Consider the following 24,034-nt stretch of genomic DNA (forward strand, 5'->3'; position numbering starts at 1 on the left):
ATTGCTGTGCATTTAATAATGCACTACGATATAAAACATCGAATGACATGGTTTACAATTGGCTAAAAAAAAAAAAATAACTTTGCTGCTAACTTTCAGCATTACCACCTACCCATTATAATAATATTAAAACCGTTATATCATTGGCCCAGATGATTGAATAAAAGAAGACTTTATGATGATATAAGTGCAGACCGGATATTGTATCGGCTAATTATACGGCGGGTAGTGCATGCGCATCATCTACATACGAGCATAACGCGCGACGTACAGCGTTTGATATTAAAAATTAAAATATTATAAATATAACCTTTCGTCGCGATCAGATTTCTATCATATGTGACAACGACGGCGCTCGAGTAGTTTTTATTTATAATATTTTCTCCATTTCGTTTAATTCCGTTTGAAATGCAAGTCGTCTGGGAAATTAAATGACATGCAAAACCGCGTAAAAATACTGAACACTTACAAGTATACATATTTATTTATACTACATATATACATGATATTATATTGTACTCGTAAAGTCATAACAATAATCGAACGAACGATATGTGCGCGTATCGTGTTATTCAAAGCGCCGGTCCAGTGCAGATGGATCAAATCAATCGACGCGTATCGCGGCGTAATCGGATTTACCAGACTCCTCATCGTCGTCACTCGTGTGTATATTTATCGTGTATGAAAATTTATAATTTTTTCGCTTTTTGTTTGTCAAACTTTTATCGTTTTTAACATATAGACACTATATAGATATTTCATCGGATCTCTCTGACCGTTTGTCAAATATATATTTAAATTTTAAATAACTGTAATTTAAATAACTGTATACCTATAAACAGAATTTACGCTGCCAAATAAAATAATAGTTTTGCATTAGATTGTTTTTTTTGGGAAATAATAGTTTAAAGAGAAATTTCAGGGATTATTTTATTAAAGATAAACTATGATAATAAGTAGTTTTTAATACCCAGTTTGACCATTGTTAAAATCTCTTGGGAATCTGGATGGAGGCAATTATACTTAAGAAATTTGAAGGGGTTGGCAAATCAAAAATTATAATGTCAAAAAACCACCCCAATATATAGATTGTACATTCTATAATTTCAAGCCATCAGGCCCGTGCCAAAATCTCATTGTTACAATAATATATGATTTCATACTACGATAAAACAAATATAATACACTAGCCACTCCGATCACGACTACAGCTTGGCAGATAATCGATTCCGTCGTGTAAGGGGGGAGGGGGGTGTATAACGACTTCTACAATATTAGAATATCAACCAGAATCGTTATGTAATATATGGTTAGTGTGCGCATAGACCGCGAGAGGACTTTGGCCAGCACTCTGTTATTGGAAAATAGTTTTGGCGCTCAAAATTGATGAACCGATACATTTAGGGGTGCAGCCGAATAGTATATATATATATATACAATATTGAATATATATAATGCACCGATAGTGGAATGCGCGACGTCGAAAGAGCTGACGGAACAAGAGCGCAACAAAAGTACATTCATCATTTGGGTCTTCGTCTCGGTATATATCTACTAATCTCATTTCGGCGCTACATGGCGAAGGGGTGACCGGTGGAGGCAGCGGAAAAGTGTCAGACGGTTCCACGGCGCGTGTAATTAATGATGTCGTAAGAATTTGTTTAACGAGCGGCTCTTCCGCGGCCGGCGAAAAAAAAAGAAAAAATTAAATGTAAAATTAAAAAGTATTATATACATTATACATATGTTACGATCGGCGTAAACAACAAGCGACCGGTGGTTTACAGTTTTTGTGTGTTCCGAATAAGATATATCGTATATGATAATCATGAACTGACTGGCGATAATATTGTAAGACTTGAGATATTATGTTGGTGAAAACGGCTGTTTATTTTAAGAAGTCGACATTTGTTAATTTTGTACGAGGTATTTACTTATATACGCTACAACATAAATATGCCTATAATGATAACGATAATAAATGTAACCACCTATTCTATAAGAATAGTTCAATTACTTTATTTGTACAAAATATGGATCATAACAGTTTGAAAAATAGTTACTGAGCGACATAGAGTGCAATGTCAGGTATGAAGCAGTTGCAGGAGAGTGTAACAAGGGGCTTTGCTTTGTTGTATGTAGATGAAAAACAATATTAGACAGTCGACAGTCACAGCCGCCCAGAAATTAATTTACCAATTTTCGGCTTACAGCCCAACTAACACAATATTATTAAGCATTAACACAATTTATTTGAATTCACGTTGCGACGTTATAGTGTGTAATATCGTGTTAAGCCTTATTATAATATATGGAGGGTGTTGAACTTACTGGCGAACTCTACCGGTCGCTCTGAGTATTGTACATATTGAATTTGTCAGTATACGCCGATAAATAATGACTGCCGCATAGTGTAAATAATATAGTAAGTTTTGGTTGAACGTGTTATTGCGGAATCCCGAGTGCGGCACCACCCACGTTCATATATATACCCTTTTAGCAACCTCATCCCCCGTAGTATCGTTGTAGGTATTTCAATATATATTATAACACGATATAATATATTACGCGACGTACAACACGCCAGGACGCCGTCCGTAATTGTCAATACATGTAACACATATGTATTACTTTTAAAGTTTTAAAAACTCCCTCGATACTGCCCTATTATACTTATACTTAATTCCGTAATAATATAATATGTACCTACTCGTGCACAATATAATATAATGTAAACTCTCCCGAGCAGGTCTTTCTCGAGGCAGGCAACCTATGTATTTTATTATACTTTATATATTGTATTTTGCCTTAGCCACATTATAACGTTGATATCCGACCCGCCGCGGTAGTCGCCATGCAATCGTGACGCGTCTCGTAAATAACAGTTATTAAAACGCGCCCGAAACTATAATAATTATTATCGTTGCGCCGGCTGTGGTGTAGCGGGGTGAGCTGTATAATAAATACATATTCTAACGTGTACAGGAGGAAAATACCTAGAAATTATTTTCTGAAATTTGGATTCTAAAGAGCGTAGGAGATGAAGAGTCAATCGCGGCCCGACCTCACAAAAAGCGTTTTGGTAACAGACATGCACTACTATTGTTCGAATAGTGTGTACACTATTCAAACAGACGTCTTATGATATTACTAAGAATCATTGAATACGTCCATATATATATATATATATATGTATTCACGGAGCTATCGTTTTTCGTAAAACACAAAATACATAATATGTTATATTAAGTTTTTTTATATTATTGTACACATTTATCCACTTTAACTGGCATGTTATGCGTATTTGAAAATATGCAATTTAATTATTGCGCACTTACCTTTGAAATTTCAAAAATCGTTATTTGGAAAATGTCTTGTACCTAGTATAAATTTGGGCCTGATTGATGAATCACTCCAGTGCGCTACTAGTAAACACTGTACAGAATTCTGCTGTTCGGCATTCGCAGGTTATACGCAAGGGTGTCGTGTATAAATTTACGTCAAAATGAATTAAATTTGATCTGCGCATGTAGAGAAATAGCGCCTGGTGTCCAGTCGCCGGAGACTCTTATCGTGTGTATTTGTGTATAGCGTGATCCGATAGAGAATTCTTATATTATTATTATTAATATAAAACGAATTATTAAAACGATAACCCGCGCGCGCGATCCTGTGTGTGTGTGTGTGTGTGTGTGTGTGTGTGTGTGCTTGTGTGTGTTATAATATTATACACTGACATGACACGCAATCCCGGAGCCCAGAGCGGTCACGATCTCCAAAAAAAAACCATAGTCCCGTAAAAACCAGTAGTCGCTCCCATCGTCGTCGTATACGATCCGTAATAAGGTCGATATTATTATATACCTACCTGTATGCTTAATAATATTATACATTAATCGAATCGTTAAATGTACATTATACGGCGCATAATATGAATCCAGACGATTGGTATCGGAATTATAATTAGGTACGCCGTCTGCTGCTGCAACAGTGATGGGGCGGTAGTGTATAAGGTACAACTGGCGGCGGCGAATATTATTATATTATGTTTAGCATGCGATAAACCGTCGTGGGGTGTAATTATAACGCGCCCGCGTTGGTTCTCGTATGATGCTTTATTATTATTAATAATAATAATAGTAATAATAGTAATAAATCGAAATCGGTTTGATTCCGACTCCGGCTGTATCGCATATTATAGAAAAATCGTAAACACGCTTGCATTTCATGCACTGACAGTATTACGAACAAAACAATCAACGCAAGGCTCGTATTCACTAAAATTATTATGTAATACAAATATTATTAAACTATTTTTACTATTAATTATTTATTGTACTTATATTTTAGCCTATCGTGACCAAACTTGGTTGTATTATATTCAATAATAGTTTTAGTTTAGAAAATTAGAATACAATTTTAAATAAATTCAAAATACTTTCAAAATACCTAACGTAATTCTAATTAAATTTAATTCATTTTCGTAGATCCATCAACACTTTTCTGAAAATGATATTTTGATAAGCTTGAGTTTCAACTTTCATTGATATTCAATTTTTTAGCCTCACACCCACAAGCCCCTCAGCAATATGCAGATCTGTAAAACCTTAAGCCGTATAAAGTAAAAATATATTCAGATTTGATTTACGATATCATTTGTGTCTGATTAAGTACAACAATAATAGAATCCAATTAGAGAAAGTCCAAAAACTCTTGAAAAATTATTAACCTCCCTCCTAGTCATAAAAATAATATATTAGGTTTCTATTTTATTTTCGTTATTGTTATGATTTTATCCTATCTCTTTTATGCATACTTATAATAATATGAGTAATTAAGTACATATTAAAAAAATTAAAAGTTCACTGTCACCTACAAAATGTACGGCTTCCTCGAATGAAATAGGAGGCCAGATCACTATTAATAGTTTTCCCTTTTTGACCTACGAGCAACAGCTAATATTCTTAACTTGCAGTTTAATAATATTAATAAATTAATAATTTGATAATAATAATAGTTTCATGCACTATAATTTATCAAAGCTAACGAGATTAGTTTTGCTAAACTCAAATTTACTATGTTGTTTGTGGATCAGAGAGAGAAAATAATACTGCTCAAACATCCTCTTAATCAAGTGACCGAATCACGTATAACTAAAGACAAATTAAAATACTATAACAACCTATCTGCCTGCACTTTATAGGTACACACTGATTTAAGTGACACGAACCTATACAGTTTTGACGCATTTCTCTGCTACATATATAATATAATATTAAATTTCATATAGAACTCTGTGGTTCGATGTTTACGTGCAATTCAATATTTTAATCGATTTCCGACGGGTGGCCTCGCAGATGATGAGAAATAAATAGTCTTAAAACGTCGACCGCACGCACGAAACCAAATCGTTCGGACGGATCGTATTTTTGGCCGGTCCTTTTTTGATAAATTGCTTATGACATTCAGTTGACGATAATATGACGATTTCTGAGTGAATTAATAATAAAGCTCACGGCGAGCGCGACAGATGAAGGATATATGGAAAAATAACACGTGTTTCATTAAAATTACATTAGTCCACTTGGCAGTGGGCCACACGTCATAAACAAATAATATATATACATACTTAATTTTTTTTTTAATACCAGGCCGTTAGAATTATAATAATAATAGTAATAGAAAATAATGCCAGCTAGTTTATTATTAATTAACATGGCGTGCTGTTACGCCAATTTCTAAGTTTTTGACGCCTTCAAATCGACTCGACGATAAAACGATAAAATATTATGTCGTCGAATGGAAAATCGAGAAAACTCCTTATATCCGATAAAAATATAACTTCACAGCGTTTCTGGGTGTATGATTTTAATGCTGATTCGTCCATAAGGACACCTTGCTTTGTACTTGAATACTGTTTATCTATATATTCTGCAAGTTATTGAAATACGTAGGTACAAGAATATTTCCAATAAGTTCAGATGGATAAGGTCTACCCATAAACGATATTATGTTTGTGTACAATATACTATTATAATATGAATATTGAATAATATTATATACACTGGTTAAAAGTATGATATAATTCCTATATTATTGTAACTATTAATAAGTATTGTGATTATGTATATTTTATCATGAGATATGAGGTATGATGTACGATTATGTTATTATTATTATTATTATTGACATGACGGATTCGAACGTTTTAAGGTATTCCAATGTGGGACTATTACAATGTGTAAATGGTGTTACATTATATTATAAACTCGATGAACCACACAGAAGGGTTAACCGCCGGATACATCACCATAGGAATATCGTCTGCGCAGCGCTGGTGCATCATTGTTGACGTAAATTAAAATATTAAAGATTAAAAAAGGTCTCGACAAGCACAAAAGATGAAAAAAAATTATTGTTAACATTATTATTATTGTTATTCGATCGTATCGCGTACCTATATTCTTCCGCTTCTTTGACATAAAAAACACGACCAAAAGAATATTATTAGTGGAAGAGAGGACTGCTGTCGTTGTTCCATCTGTAAAGCATCGCCCGCCCGATGCTCACTCGACCCGAGCTTGAGCTCCAAAATATATTATTTAGCGCAGCTGCTCGTCTGACCGATTGCGTCTGAACAATTATAAATTATAAAGCTTAGGTAGAAATAATATTATTGGTTTATAAAATTCTAATATATTGTTATTTCTTGTATATCAAACAAACAGTTTAATGCTAAGTTATTATAAATATATATAATATATTATAAATAAATCAATACTTACAATATTTTATTATTCTTGGTCGATATCTACATCATAATAATGACATAATTTATTTGAAACGTAGGTATGCACTGTTAAGTTAAACATAATTCGATTGGAATTAACAAAAAATGTGGTTAACTATGACTCGTATAATATAAAACTAAATCATATACCTAATGTTCTATTATAAAGCATACTGTCGTATACTTATATTAAATTACTTAAGAAATTAAAATTACCTACGGATAGTGTTTGAAATAGGAAAATAAAAGTGTATTTTAAAGAAGACTATATAGATACCTAGTTACGTAGGTAGTGTGTAACGTGTATTTCATAGCATGTAAATATATATATATATATTATTATATCAAATAATATGGCATTTACATGATAAATTGATGTATGACGTTTTCTGATTTTCGCAGCTGAATAGTGAACCGTCATCTGAGTTGGACAAACAACAGCGCAACGCACAGACAGAACAAGTTAAGATGGCCGCCACCGAAGCCGGAAGCCCAAGACGACTTGGTCTCAATCTCAACCTGAGCGTACAACCTCACGCGGCTGCATATCACTGGCCACACTCGACAGTGGCCGAAGACACTTCACCGTCCCGGTCCAAAGGCTGCACGGACGACGATGATGACGACGACGAAGATGATCGCGACATTGATGATCGCGATATGGACGACGATGACATAATGGACTGCCGGCAGGATGAAGATTGTTCACCCGAAGACGAGCAAGATATTTTGGAAATGCAGGTAAAACGCCATAATTCCAGGGGAGTTGATAGAAACCCTTTATAGATCGTGTATAGTAGGGAGAAAAAAAAATAAAATTAGCTTCGGCAGTATTGCTTTACAGTAATAAGTATGGAAATTCTAATAGAACCAGGTATAAGATTCAACTTTTTTTCTTTAAAAATTAGAAAATTAAAAAAAAATGTTTTATATCTCATGCCATCCAATTAGAATGTTGATACTTAATGTACCATAAAAAAGAATTATTTAAATAATATATTGATTTGCCGATGAGATACTAATGGTGATACTGAACATTTGGGACATAAACTGTACAAGAGCACATCAAAATATTTTTTTATATTTTGATTTTGTATTCACTAGATAACACTCAATACATTACACCATCAAAACTGTTGATGAAAAGTTAATAAATGATAACTGAGTTAGCGGCATGTGTGCGCATGGTGGTGGGTCGTTTATGTGCTATGACTGAGCTACACACCTTCGGTTTGTTTAATTGTTATAATGCACTTCATTTCCGGGTATTCGACGAATTTAAGATTTTAGTATTATATAATACTGTATAGTACAAGATATGGACTTATGGTTTTAATAAATTCTCAAAAATATGTAAATACTATAAATTGGAAATAGAACTAAATGTTTTCCTTCAAACTCACCAAGTTTTGGTTTTATGATCAACTTTCGATTTCAATCTGAGAGAAAGAGAAACCTATAACACGATACAACTAACGTATTGGAAAATAATATATACATTGAACATAAGAGTTTTTCATCATCAAAATATTGTTTTTATTAATTTCAGCGCGAGGAACGTGAAACTCTCAATCAGCTCGCCAGACAATTGGCGTCCGGTTCGCGACTGATAACTCCCATGCTTCAACATCTTGTGTACCAACACCCAGGACTATCCGTACAACCGTCGCAGATGCACCAGCAGCAACTGCAACTGCAGCTACAGCAGCCGTCCGCCGTGGCCGTGTCCTTGACGACGGACGCTCTGAGCAGACACACGACGGCGGCCGCTGCTGACCTGTCGCCTAAGTCCAGCCACTCAGGTGACGTGCCGATGTCCGGCGGTCGTTCTGCAGACGTTCAGTCGCCGTCCGCGGCCCGGAATAATGAGGCACAGTCATGGACGTTTGAAGAACAGTTTCGACAGGTCAGTGACGTTGTAAAATATATAAACAGAGCCTATCACCATATCACCATCACCTTTATTGTCACCACTGATAATATTATTCTAGTTGAAATACGATTTTAAGAAATCATAACCAAGTTACTGTGCTAGAAACCTGAAAGCTATAATATTGAAACATAATTTTGGTTCACTTAAACTTAAAATCAAAAATATATGTAAAAATGTTAAAAGTTTAACAGATAATTTCCATTAAACGTTTATAAATTCATAAAAGTCTGAAAGTAGGTATGTTTATATACATATATTAAGTATGTTCAAGCAAAGTTTAGATAAGTAAGGTTAGCGAAGACTGGCCGGTGAGGCTGCATATATAGGTAACAGCAGAAAAAGCTCCACGAGACTTTATATACAATTTATCATCGTATGTTTATTTTCTACAGCAGCGTATCATATTATTTTATAATTAGAAGCGTAACTGCATAAATATGGTATAGTTTTATATTCGATAATAGTTGTAGATACTCATGTAAAATAATCTGATAGTCTATATAATGGTACGTGGAGTGGTTTCTATGCTTCGTTTTAGACACTTATTTGACTACCTATAATTTATATTATACCAGATTCCTGAAGGGGCGACGGATCTTCACAAGTATAATAGAACGTAGGTAAGATAAAGGAGGCGCATAAGAACGGACGGGAATAATTCGAAAAACATAATATCTAACCGGACACGTCTTATAGTTACATTATGTTAGAACTTCCTAATAATATTATTATTTAACTACTAGGACGAGGTTTCTGTCTACACGGTCTTTTGTGAATCACATGCGTGTGTTATCGATTACGCGGTCTTTGGCATAGCTGTAACACCGTAAAGCTGAGAGCGTCTTAACTAGCTGTACATATTATTATACATAATAAAATATACACGACAAACGATTATTATCACATTACGGCAGTGACTAACTATATCGGTCCAGTCGACTGTATTTTCAAACTCATGTTATGCGGTTTGCACTCTAGTTGGACTTGTTTTATGCTTCTACTTCGGACCACACGACACATACGGAAATCCTCTAACATAGTCGCTTGCCGCTGGTGACAATTACGGTCATTATACCTCCACTATAGATTAAAATAATATGCACTCGAAAACGTGGAAAGCATAAAAATCATTAATATAATTCACACTTATTCCAATCTATTTTCAGTAATTATAATCCCGCGTGGGTTATTTGTTGCGCTCCCTGAACCGATCGGATCTCGCTCTTCATATACACTCGTATTCATTTCTGGTATAATCCGAGAGTCGAGACCCACTATAAAGTTTTATTGTTATTTGACGAATAATAATTAGGTACCATATTAGTATATTACTATAGTGCAATGTAGTCTTGAACAAATCGTTCAATCCTCGGAAATGTATAATGCCAACATTATACGTGAGGCATTGTATATTATTATATATACAGAGCTCCCGCAAACTCTCTTTCTAGCTTTACAGTTATAAAAATTCATCATAGATATCTATGCAGTTTTGCATTTAAAAAATAAAGGAAAAACTCGCTCATCATTTTTTCTTATCAACGGATTTGCATATATTTTTAAATTAAAATTATTATGAGAATATGAGATTATTTTTCATTTGAGTTATTTTAAAATTATACAAAACATAAACATATAATCATATCTACTATACGTATATTCAATTAAAACCAGTAGTTATAAAGTAGATAATAATATCAAATGACTACCAGCTCCTTAATTATTTATTAAATTTAACAAAATATTGATGATCATGTATTTATAACTGCACTGCCGCAAGATTAAATCTACAAATAAATAACTTTATATTCATTTTTTTAATCTATATTTATATGATGTTTTAATATACTTAGAAGTGTTATAACTTATAATAGTACATAGTTAATCATGAAATATGCAGAAAAAAAATCATTCTTAATATATTATAATAGTTGATTAATTATATTAAATTAATATTTTATAACATAAATAAAAAGCATGTAAATACAATAAAGTTTCAGTCTTAGTTAAATATAGTATACTAAAACGATTTTCAGGGCACAAAAACATTTTAGTGACCGATAGTTTTTGAAAAACACTGAAGTCATGATCCTCCTAAATATAAATAATAAGGTATTGCCTTTGAAATACGTACATTATAAATTATAAAATTATTTTATCTATAGAAGTGATAACACGTGTTTTGTAAGTACCTTTATTACACAGAGTGATTGTTTCAAGTGAATCATGAACCAGCCGCCAGTCGGCATATTATATCTTATGAAGCATTGAAATCGTATATAGATATGAATGCGTTAATCTAAAACCAGAATGTAATAAATTATTATAATGGTTAATCGTATAATTATAATTTCTTTTAACCTTAGACTGGTGGAGGGGACGTTTTAACATTTCTTCTCCGTATATCTTGTCACGAGCTAAGTGAATATTTTAAACTATAATGTTATGAAGGTACCTAATACCTAGTTTCCAGAAAAAATTATATATTATATATATGCAACTGATTTGTGCGTCAACTCGAACGTCGACTGATTTTGCACGTCAAAACCATTATCGCCGAGTATTTATAATAATTACAATAATAACATATACATGTACACGATGAGCCGGTCACACCGTGCCTATAGTGAGGGGTGGGGGTTTATTCGAGTGATGTTGCCCGCTCACTTTCTCCACTTCGAGAACCCGCGGGTCCGGGCACGAGCGGACCACGCGGGCGGCCGTCGATCCAACATGAGCCACGGCGCAACAGACCTTATACGACCTAACCAATGCGGCGCGTGCCCAAAGACGAACGGCGTGCTCGGAGATGTGTTCGCCACGCCGCCACTGCCGCATGGACCACGGCGCGCCAGCCTGTTGCTGCTCCCAGAGTGGCATCGGGTCCGAAATAAGTGGCGTCCACTCGTGTGGTCATAATATATTATCCCGTTTGTTTCAATACGAGCCGTCGTGGTCGGTAATATTTTTAGAAACTAACTCGTTGAGGTCGGAAATGAAAAGCACTTTTGAGTTTATTTTGTCATAGGACATGCGTATTGTATAGGGGTGGGTGAATCTCTTTGTTCTCACCGTGGACAGACAATCGTACTAGGTATACTCAAGTTATTTCCATGTCATCAGTTGTGGATACAACGAATGAACTATGAAGTCTTTGGAAGCCAATTCGTATAGATATTTTTCTGGTTCTCTTATATATTATAAGGTGCGCAAAAGGCGATGTTTAAAATTGCTACCTATGTACGTTTATATGATTTATCGCTAAAAGTATGAGTACCTTTTGACTTAGATGCACGTGAATATTTTGTGTCAAACCACTCCTTTTTATTCTAGGGTCACCATAGACACAATTCTAATAAATTAAATCAAATACAAAGAATTATGCAATTTGTACTCGAATCTTGACTAGCTTAAATTTTTTTTAGGGCTGTGTGATCTGTATTTTTTTTTAAATAGGTACACGCTAAAACAAAAAAATCAGTGTGTATATTTTTGGGATAAATCTGGTATGCCTATGGTAATAACGATAAAAAAATAATATCAAATATTGTATGTACATATGTCTGAATATCCTGTCTAAATAATAGTATGACAACGACATGGCAGTTTCAACTCGAGGGTTGTTAGTTTTTGTTTTTAACCTATTCGACCCGCGATAGCTCCTGTACAACAGCAGTGGCTAAGGCGTCGACGGAGATGGTGATCGTTTCAAAGTCTGCTATCATCGTAGGCAGTGTGAACATCATAATATTATGACAATAAATAATAATAATAATAATATATCACCGCGTTACGTTATGATTGTATTGTTATAATATAATAGTCGTAATGTCGTATACACGCGGACGTTAATGAAACGGCGGACAGGACACGCATTCAGTGCACTGATGGTGGTTGTACCATTGCTCGGACGGGGAGCCAAGTCATTTACATACTTACGGTAGAAACTACCCCGCGACTAATTGTTCCTGTATGAGACGACCCTTTCGTGAACACCCTCTTGCCCACACATACTGATTTAAAGACCCTTCAGAGCCACTACTGAGTGCACCAAATTAACAACACGGCGACGACAACGATGGCGGGGGAGTCTGGGCTGCTCGGACAATGCATAACACCTCGCGGTTATTATATTACATTATCATCTTCATTATCACGTAGAGAGTAGAGACGAGCACATAAAATATATGTACATGCGCAGGTGACTGTTGGAAATTTCCACACGTCTATCTCGGACCGGGGTTAGGTCATGACGTTATTGTGATTATTATTCACACGCCGCAGCCAGACAGACGAATTTCGATCTGTTGTCACCGAGCCGATTCTTGTCCCTTTTCCCTTTCGTTTTTATTTCATTGTCTCACGTCTCTGGACGCGTTTTTCATTTTCACCTGCCCCGCGGTCCGCGTTTCTCATCGCGAGACACATGACGTGTGACTCAGTCTGCCTGCATCACTGTATGGGTCGACGATCCACATTTGTCCGCCGCTCGATATACGTTCTCTTAATCTTTTATACCTACGTATATCATAATTAATATCAATCTAAATAATACACACGAACACACACGTCGCTTGTAATATAATATGTACATATGTACTAAGTACTTATTGTACTTGTTATAGTGTTATACTACTGATGAGTGGTACACACAATGTCCGCGGGTGCGACCAGAGGGCCATCACGGCATGTGGAGGGCGAAGAAAATATCCTCGTCGAACTCACCCGAGTGTAACTCTGCGACATTCAACTTACATATTATGCATGCACGTATCTACGTATTATGCCACGTGGTCGGTTTCACTTTTTTTACACTAGGAAATTGTTGTTCGACCCTTCTTGTGTGACCTTTTTCGTTTTACGCAACCCTTGCGGCTGTCCGACGGTAAGCCGAAAAACTATTCAAATATTCATCTTTTGTTTTTCGTATTCGTCCGATGACGCTGCTGCAACAGGTGACACATGTATGCAGCATCACATCGTGCACAAATCGTACGCATTGCACTATTGAGAAAACGTTTTTAATCGCATCTCTACAGGCTGCTTATATCGTATAAACGTCTTGTCACATAATATATAACGCGTATCATATTAATAAAATTAGTATTATCGTCAAGACTGATGCGATGTATTTAAAAGTTTTAACTGACAATATCCTTTATGTGTGATAGTATTATTATGATAACATATTCGATAATCCATTTAAAAATTAAATATGTCGATTGATGTAATAATGTATACAATTTGAGATCGACGCGTTTTAATGTTTAAATCGTACACGATTCGCATTCCCAATAAAATCAGATTATAATATTTGATATTTTATGTACGTATAGCTAGAAGTGACAAAACCGATCATATGAACTAAATGATCGGTGACCAGTCCTCCGACAACGGAATAATATTATATATATATATAATAATATATTATATATGGCGTCCCTCCGTTAACGGTCTTATTTCCGTCAATAGGGGATATTGCATTATACACTTTGAAATCCTTAAACTTTATCATCGCATAAATCGACCTTGAATTGCCTCTAACGTCCATATAAGTATATAACTATAAACATAGGTATATAAATAGACTCCGTATAGGGGTGAAAAAGCGATAACATGACGTATATAATTGAAAAACGGAATAGCATAATATATATATGGTAGTGCGGGCGACCAACAGAAATTAGATCCTCTTTTCACCGCAGTTTTCATATTATCTCTGCGTAAAACGTTTTATTATATGAAAGGATAAAGCAATTAACCTAGTTCGCAAGCCACTAATCGTTTTCGGTTCGAGAACTTCTCCAAAGCTCCTAAACGATTTAGAAGAATTTTCAAGAATTGAAAAAGTAACTTTGTATAGAATTCTTATTGATATTCTCGATACTACATCGACTCATGTGTCCCAACACCTTCTAGTGTCTAAAATGTGTTCCCCGGATAATTAAGAAAGAAAAAACTATTTATTTTAAATACATAAGATGATATTATTTGTACCTATAACATTAATAATAAATTAAAGATATTTGAGGCTGCCTGTGAAATAGTCAAACATATAATAAAATTTCATAAAGGTAATATTATAATATATAAAAGTATTTCACAACAGTTTTGCATTAGTCAATGTTAAAATCAAACACAACTTGGAAAACAAATTGAAGTCAATGTAATATTAATATACTCGAATATGACTTTTTAAACATGTAACTCAAAAGTTTTTATTTTTTATTCATATTATTATTAAAGATTATGATTTTGCAGTAGTTATATTGTTTATTAAATAAATTAGGTACTATTTACTACGTAAATCACTTTTTTTCACAAATGTCATTCTGAATATTATTGTATACGTTATATTATTAATTATTATTAGGTATGTAAACACACGAAGATTTCAACCTATAACTTTTGTAAGTACATATTATTATATCTACGTATTTAATCACATCGCGTTAATAATAAGACGTCTTTGATAGGACGCGTGTCGGAGGGGATCGCCTGAGATGACCGATTATTTATTCGGTCAGTCGAAAAGTTATAATAAAAAAACTTAAAATTCTTCGTTCTACATATTATTATTATTATTATTATTATTATTATTATATCCCACGCTGTGGCTGCAGTTAATCGGCTGCGATTATTCATTGTCTGTAATATAATTGGGCGAAAGCAAAAAATAGAAAATAAAAATATTATATATTATCGGCGGCCGGGGAAACAGATGAGCGTATTATTATAACGACGACGATTGCCGTACAGTTTTCGAGATCGACGATCAATCAGCTCGCTCGTATGTGTGTGGATAAACCGCGATTAACGCGTTCGGTATTTCGTTTAGTATTATTATTATTTTCTCGTCTAATCAATATTTACCCTGTATATATATGTGTGGTGGGCGTAAGGTTCATCAGTCAACGACGGGACTACGGCAGTCGGATCGTGGACAAGTACCTATAACTATACGACGGTAGTATACTCGTATTACGTTTTACATAATACAGTAAAGATTTTGCCGACGAGCAGTAGATATCCTAAATAGTATAATATTACTATATTAAGTATAAATTATAATGCATAATATACTTAGTTTTTATTATGCATACAGGTAGGTAGATATTATAATATTATATTAATAAGTCAACGACCGTCGCGCCACACGTAGGTACATGTAAATATTATGTAAATGTTAAAAACAGGTACGAGAAAAATGATAACCCCAAAAAATATCGATAACAACAATAATAATATATTATGATAATATTGTAACGTCGTGTTTGGCCAAAGGCGCATTACGATTTTTCGAAATATCGCCGCGCATACCGTCCGTCAACCGCGTTTACCCAAGACCGAATTCGAATAGTAAGTTTATATGCAGTGTAGCCTACTATAACTAAATACACATATATGACTACTCGAGTTCGGGCGTATTCGATTTGTCTTGTCTAGACCATTAGAACAGGAATATGCAGGTAGATATTTTTTTTCTAACCCGAAATATTTATAATAACGAGACATTTATTTGATCTACACGCGATGTATCCAAGTTGTAATGGTTGCATTATTATTAGTATAATATTACTTAAAAAAAAAAAATAATAATAATAATGATAAAGACCCCATTTATATTAATTATTATTGTATATTATATACATTATACGACGATATTTTTCGTAATAATGGGTAATAATAATAATAATAGTATATCGTGTCATTGTAGAGGCGCGCACTATATTATATTGAGTCGTTCGCGTGGGTAATTCAACCAGAAATTCCTCGACAAATGTTAACAAATAAGTATTTACGCAATTAATCTGATGGGCGATAAAATTTTAAGATACATCATTAAACAGTTTGTTAGGTATACTGAAATGTTGGTCGAAATCGCGCCGCGCCACCTGCTGTTAAAATCGTCGGGTGTAAAACGGTCATTAAAATCTTATGTAAATCTTATATACCGATGTCGTTAGAAGTATTACACACGTCGCGTTATAACTTTGTATAGTGTATTATAGTCGTCGAAAAACGGAAAGATGCTCAGCACAATATGTTATTATAAAATTACCGTCATTGTCGTATAATATATATCACATACCATTATATAGTATTATATGATGGTAGCAGTAGTATGGGCAGTAGCCGTTTTTTGTTGGATGGCGTTTACACGAATGTGTTTCCAGAAGCCTCGCATCTTGTGTATACGGTATACGTCTAGTATCTATTATGTATACTAAACTAGGTGTACAGGATTACAGACTGTCAGAATGTCGGGCTGTCAATACATAATTTCATGATTTGGTAGTATTTTTGAAAATATTTGTATAGGCTATGTATAAGTATTCTATTTATAATAGTTTTAAATACGTAGATACCAATATATGATATATATTCATATTTACAAAAAAAAAAAAATCCGAACTGCTAATTTTTACGGCTAATTTGTGCATACGATCAAAAGAAGAAATATCAATTTCCAGTTTTCACCGAGTGATTTAAGTAGGAATGGTAGAGCACAATGAATATAGTTGACGCAAGCGAGTTCTACAAGGAAAACAACGGAGGGTCACCCTGTTTATTGTTAAAACAAAAAATGGATAACACTGTAAAAGCTTCATTGTTCCATTATTATAATCATAGTTAATTAATGTCTTATAAGTTATTCAGAGCTGGTTTTGGATTATATGTAAAGTAATAACTACAATAACTGTTGCTCGTCATACTAAGAATGATCGGTCATAAAATTTATAGTATCTAATGGTTATTATATACCATTTCAACTAATTATATTGAATTTAATAATATAATATTAAGATGTGTCCGTGGAGGTCCTAGATAATTTGGAATTTGGATTGTACAGCACAGCTTGAGAACCACTGTTATATAGTATATATAATATATATATATTATATATAATATATATATATACAAACAAATGACTAAGATATGTTTATAATATGTTCTAGCGGGCATTAACTGATGCTAATATAATTACTTTGTATATGTATGACTTTTCTAATATAAACGCATACATAATTTACACAAAAATAGAATAATTTTATTTAAAAAAAATGTATTTATTACGAAACAATTCAAACATAATATGTGCTGAAGTATAAACATTTAAAAATGTTAAAAATAGTTTTTTTTTCTATATAGAGCCCGAAACAGTTGTTTTTATTATCATCACATCTAATTATTTCTATAATTTCAACGTTAAAAATAAAAAAGTGTTTTAAATGCTAATATTATTATTTACTAAAATAATTGTCTATAAAAAATTGTCGACGTAATTACGGCAACGAACATAATATAGCAATGATGGTGCGTCACATTTAAGTACGTCACGTGTAAGTTTGTTGGAATTTGGAATAACAGACATTTTTAAAATTATGGTAGTTCTTATTCTAGATCACTAGCCTCTCACGGTTATAAACCATTTCACAAAAACACACTCAACCAGTCAAATCCTCTAATTTCAAACCTCTCCTCCCTTACACTTCCTGATTAGTGATAACCCACCACGTCTATATTTGGATATATATTCTTGTTGGTTCTAATAAAAAAAAACTCCTACCGGATATTAAATTCTGAAAGATTCTATCGTGTTCTTCAATGAGTGTGCAGCCTGAATTCATGCAAGTCTAATAAAAATGCATTGCACAAAAATCGACAGTAGCACAGTAGCCCAAGATAATATGCCCGGAGTTATAAAGAAGTGTAGCAGTGGCGGAATCTTCACATAGAGTTGGGCATAACAATTTGTATGTACATTGTACATATTATATGTGATATATCCATTATCCAGTATGATTTATCATTGAAGATTTTAGATTTTTTTTTAAAAACATTATATAATTCTCTTATTGACGGCGCAATTTTTGTTTAACCATTTCGCAGATATAACTCGGAGATTCGCCACCGACGTGTATAGTGCAGATGTTTGATTTTTACATATTAGTTGGTTATTTTTTCTATCCTATAAACGTGTTCGAGGTGAGATTGACGTCGGATTCCCATTTTACAAACGACGTGGTGAGACGGGCGAAACGTTAATTTTTGTCCGCGACCGAAACCGATCGGCTGTCGCGTGTGCGCACGGAAATACGTGATTTCAATTACTCCACCGTTATTATACGCGTCGTCTAGCTATGTTAAATGTAGGTATTTTACTTTATTCGGCGACGATATTTATGCTCGTCGTCATTGTAGCGTGATGCCCGTCTGCCATATAACACATTATATTACTATACTATACATATATGACTGTGTCCACGCGTAGAACATTAGACGATTTGTTTGTTCTCTATACGAAGTTATTAATAGGTACCTTCCCACCATACGTCCAAGAAACTTATTGTAAATGTAAACCTATTTTTTTCTGATTTAGTTTTCGATTTTTTGATCGCATAAATAAAATCATAATATTTGTAATGCGATGTCTGAAATTGCAATATTTAAAAATTACTGTGTCAACGAAAAAAGTTTAAGATATTAGAATTTTAAGGGTTACAACTCTCTGTCATCCCTCTAGTTGCACCACTGGGAACAATGCCACGCCAATCGCTAGTGCCAACACTCGTATTTATGTCCAGTCATTGAACGCATAATATAACAGAATTTATATAATAATATAACGATTATCTAAGATCTTATTAAAAATCCGACAAACAAATCTGACTGAATTCGGAACACGCGTGACGCCGGCGTTATAGTTATACTGTAATATAACGTTTTAATTGTATGCGAAAATATATTATGCACGTGTGTACAGCAGAAAACAAATTGCTGCATATACTTATACAACTTTATTACGAACATACCTAATATTATAATTTCTAATCCGATCGCACGCGGGTGATGGATGCCAGCTGTTTCAAAGCGTTAAATTCCATTACGGCGACGACGGTAGCAAAATTACTGTAAATTACACAGCTCATATCGCGTGCGAGTCAAACGCATTTTAATGTCCGTCGCGTATAATAATAGTATAATAATGATAATAATAATAATATAATATTCGAATAAAATACGATTATACATACCGGATTGACGAGATTCCGTCATCGGACGATTGAAATTTTGTTCATATAATAATAATACTGCGAAGAAACTCTTTATTTCGTCCCAATTTCTGAACATATAGGTAACCAACCAATATAATAATACGTATATTGTGTATCTATTATATAGGTATGTATTATGTTCACACGAACGTATACGTTTATATGGTGTGTGTGTGTGTGTGTGTGTGTGTGTATATATATATACTAACATCTAAATAATATTTTAATATTCGATCGCACGAATACTCGCATGCACGATAGGTTGATACACGAATATTATAGTGATTATAAACAAATATGATATTATTAGAAATCCAAGTATAATATTATAATATACTTACACGGGGATACGATCGAAGATCGAACGACGTGTCCAGAAGAGTTTTGGATGGATACAAAAAAAAAAAACTAAAATCATTCTGCTCTATAGTAATAATAACAATAATAATATGATCATAAATTCTGAGCCGTACGTGGCGAAACTCCAGACGAAATCCGCACTGCGCGCAGCACGCGGTCTGACACCGGTTGGACGCTGCGCGGTGATAGCAATATAATAATAACATTCAAGATTCGTCAGCACTCGGCGAACGGGAGTATATTGTACCTTGTGTCCGTGTGTATATTATAATATTATGCTCGCATATTGCATATTATTTTCGTCTGTGTGCGTATAATATCGTATCATTGTTGTTAATTCGTATCGCGTGTCAACACGCCACACACGTGTGTCTATAATAATATAAGTGTTGTACGAACAGTGTTATTATAATATACAGCGTACGCGCTTTTCGTCGGCACCGCGGGGATCGAGCGCGCGGCGACCTCTTTCCGCGCCCGCGTCTCTCCGCCACTACCCGCACCCCCTATCTCGCCCCCCCCTTCTCCCCCAATCGATCGTTTCCCATTTACGTGTCCGAAATAATATATTGTGGTTTAAAGTCGTGACCCCGCGATGTGCATACATGTATATTAAATTGCGTAATACGTTGTACTGTGCAGCGGGGGCGAGTTTTAATTGTCCACCGCCGTCGCCGATACATATTATACATGTGAGGAACAGTGTATAATATAATATACCCGATAATTGAGTCGTGCGTGGTACAAATCGAATGCGTAAATATATGTTTCGCAGACGGCGGAGGGAAATATTATTATATGATACGGGAACACCAGCGGTGCAATCGGTTCCGCGTAAAGTCGTAAAAACCGGAAGTGAAAAGTGCTCCGTGTGTGATATGACGTGTGCGCAGTGCTGCTGCAGGTACACGTTTTATATACGCAGTAGAACAGAGCTGGAAAACGGTGAGAATCGAAGACAGCTGCAGCACACCACTACACAGACGGTATTGGCCATCGTCCTACTCACCCATCACCCTCTCCCCAAATACCACAATGTTTCGCCCCTATATGCGTTCTTTCATCTGTAGGTCTTTATATCATACATTTACTATTTCATCTACACAAAATAGCAAGTTTAATAATTATTTCCGTCTAAAGTCAATTATGAATGAAAATGGAAAACGGATAGTATAAAATATATTATACATACATATTATATATTGAGCAAGTAGTCGTCGACCAACACAGGGATTGCATACTATGTAGTATTAACTTATAATAATAAAAAAAATTAAGTCTTGAAAATCCAGTAAAAATAAAGTCTAAGCTGAAGGATTTAAACGCCCGTCGAACGTTATAGTCTCTAGAATGTACACATTACATCGTAAATAATTTTCTCTTTATTCTATAATCAATGATACTACTGAAATTGCACCCTGCAGTTTATGATGACACAGATGTGGTCATTACATTATAATATTGTGACATGATCAGTAAACGTGATGAACCACACCCGACATCGGCAACTAGCAAAGAGACATATCGTGGAGATATGTATTCTATACTATACAAATCTCATCTTGATAAGCACTTGGTAAGCACAATATGGACTTCTATTTTCCCTAACATGGATTTCCGTTGACTCTGCCTTATTTCAACTAAAAATGCATGTGCAAACTCTTGCTTATTAAAGTTTCCGTCATTTCCGGTGCAGTTTTAAATTATCAGTTATCAGTTATCATTAATAGAGGAGGGGCAACAAAATATTCATAAAAATAAATAATATAAAATCCAAAAAATTCATCGATACCTCTGTACACTGTTAAACATAAAGATACTACTATAGATACCGTATGTAGTATGTCCCTCTGAAACCTGACTGCAATTTCTTACCTAATATTATATATAACGAATAACTCAACCAAACCTAATCTAGAAATTATTTTACTTTATAAAGTGTGAACTATAATAGGTATTTACTTATTTAATATATAATATCTCAGCCTGATCCTGGACAAATACTCACCTGAGACCCTTACTTAAAGGAAACAAGAAAAAACTTAACGGTATACTACAACTCCTCCATCCTATTCTCAAATCCAACGTTTCCCTCAACAATAAAATAACTATTTATAAATCAATGCTAAAGCCAATTGGTGCTTACGGAATACAGTTATGGGGCTGTACCAAACCATCCCAAACAAAAACAATTCAAGCGTTCCAATCAATTGCTCTCCGCGCGTTTACTAGCGTCTGCACCCTGGTATGTAACTAGCAACTCTTTCTACAATCACCTCAAAATTGAAACTCTATTACCGCAGTTGCATCCAACCATTATAAACAATTTAACTCTAAAATAGCCAAGCCACCCATACCAACCCCTTTATAGCCATTCAAGGTAGAGCCCACACACCAAATAATCGCATCTGGTGGCTAAAAAGACGCTGGTGCTGGGATTTACTAAATATCTAACCATGATGTCGTTTGAGGGTTCTGTCACTGGACAGCATCCCTCCTCATAAATATGGTTTCATGTAAATATTCTCCATTATTTATCCTATTTGCTTATTGTACATACTATGCTACAGATTGTAAATTTTCTATTTTAATTATATTAAAAATATTGAATAATATCATATACTTATAACTTACATTATATGCAAAAAATTCTGTATTGAATAATTTATATTATGATATTATACACTTAAAAGCGATAAAGCGATTATTGAGTTTATGTGTCGTGGCTCGTGGCTTGTATGTATTATCGTTGTTTCATGTTAATTGGGAAAGACGTCGTTAGCTCGTTAATGCCTATATTATATTATAGTATTGTAAATTAAAAATATATACCAAAGCACGAAACACATTTCGTCATACATCGGTGAAATCAACGAGTGTGTTTTATTCAAATTATCATCATAACTCGTAAACATGTTTAAATTAAGAGCTTTTAAAATATTCTATGATTTGGTTACCTCTAATGTTAATAACCTTAAAAACACGTAGCAGTCAATTTGTTCCCGAAAACACACCTTATAGTAATTACTAGTTATATCTATACGACGCATTATTTTATTCAGTTAATCCCATTATCATTATATATTATTGTACGTACCTACATATTTCGTATTTGAAATATATTTACATATATAACACACAATATACAAAACGCATAATTTCGTATGCACGACAATAACAATTAAAATATATTACTATGTTCGGTTTTTTACGTGTAGGTAAGGCTCCTATACAAAAACAGTAAAAGGTTGTTGCTTTTTTTTTTGGAAACATATATATTCCACGATAGTAATACATAATAGTAATAATAATAAACCTTATCGAGTGACAGTATCTTCTCTGCTCGTTAAAAAATCGGTCCAAGTTTTTCAGCTAACGGATTTCCGTCAATGTTCTTTAAACTCCATTGATATACAAACTTTAAACGATTCTTAAACGTCTAAAAAAATATATACACAAACACACACATACGTCGAATTTAATCCCGTAGATTGAAGAGCTACCGTGTTAAGAGGCGTGTTCTTTTATTCATATGTATAGGGTCGTGTCCTGACCGGTTCTCAAACACACTACCTATAGACAATATAATACACGCCATTGCCTCTTAATGAGAAACACTACATTATATTAAATGATAAACGCATATAATAGTAATATGTTTTTCACCCCTCTTCATTGTCGTTCGCATCGGCGTATCGGCGTACCTAATGTACTTATTTCTATTTTCATTTTTTTTTTTTTTTAGTGTAGGCTGTTTGAACGTTTTTTCTTCTACCTATTGAAGATGCATTTTTATGCATTATAATAGTGCCTGCTGCGTTATACCGCTCGTAGATTAAAATAATCACACTACCTAATAATTATAAATATAATTACCGAGAAAATTATGTT

At 34.1% G+C, this 24,034-nt stretch overlaps 1 protein-coding gene across 1 annotated transcript in view; it reads left to right on the forward strand.

Moving 5' to 3' along the window:
* The window catches only part of LOC111034875 (AT-rich interactive domain-containing protein 3A-like), an 83,818-nt gene that overhangs the window by 20,356 nt on the left and 39,428 nt on the right, over positions 1-24,034 (forward strand). The window contains exons 2-3 of the mRNA XM_022316281.1: positions 7,193-7,531; positions 8,340-8,696. Coding sequence (XP_022171973.1) covers positions 7,193-7,531; positions 8,340-8,696 — 696 coding nt within the window. The remainder of the gene's footprint in view (positions 1-7,192; positions 7,532-8,339; positions 8,697-24,034) is intronic.

The sequence above is a fragment of the Myzus persicae genome, unplaced genomic scaffold, assembly GCF_001856785.1.
Source record: "Myzus persicae strain clone G006 unplaced genomic scaffold, MPER_G0061.0, whole genome shotgun sequence".
In the NCBI taxonomy this organism is placed as follows: domain Eukaryota; kingdom Metazoa; phylum Arthropoda; class Insecta; order Hemiptera; family Aphididae; genus Myzus; species Myzus persicae.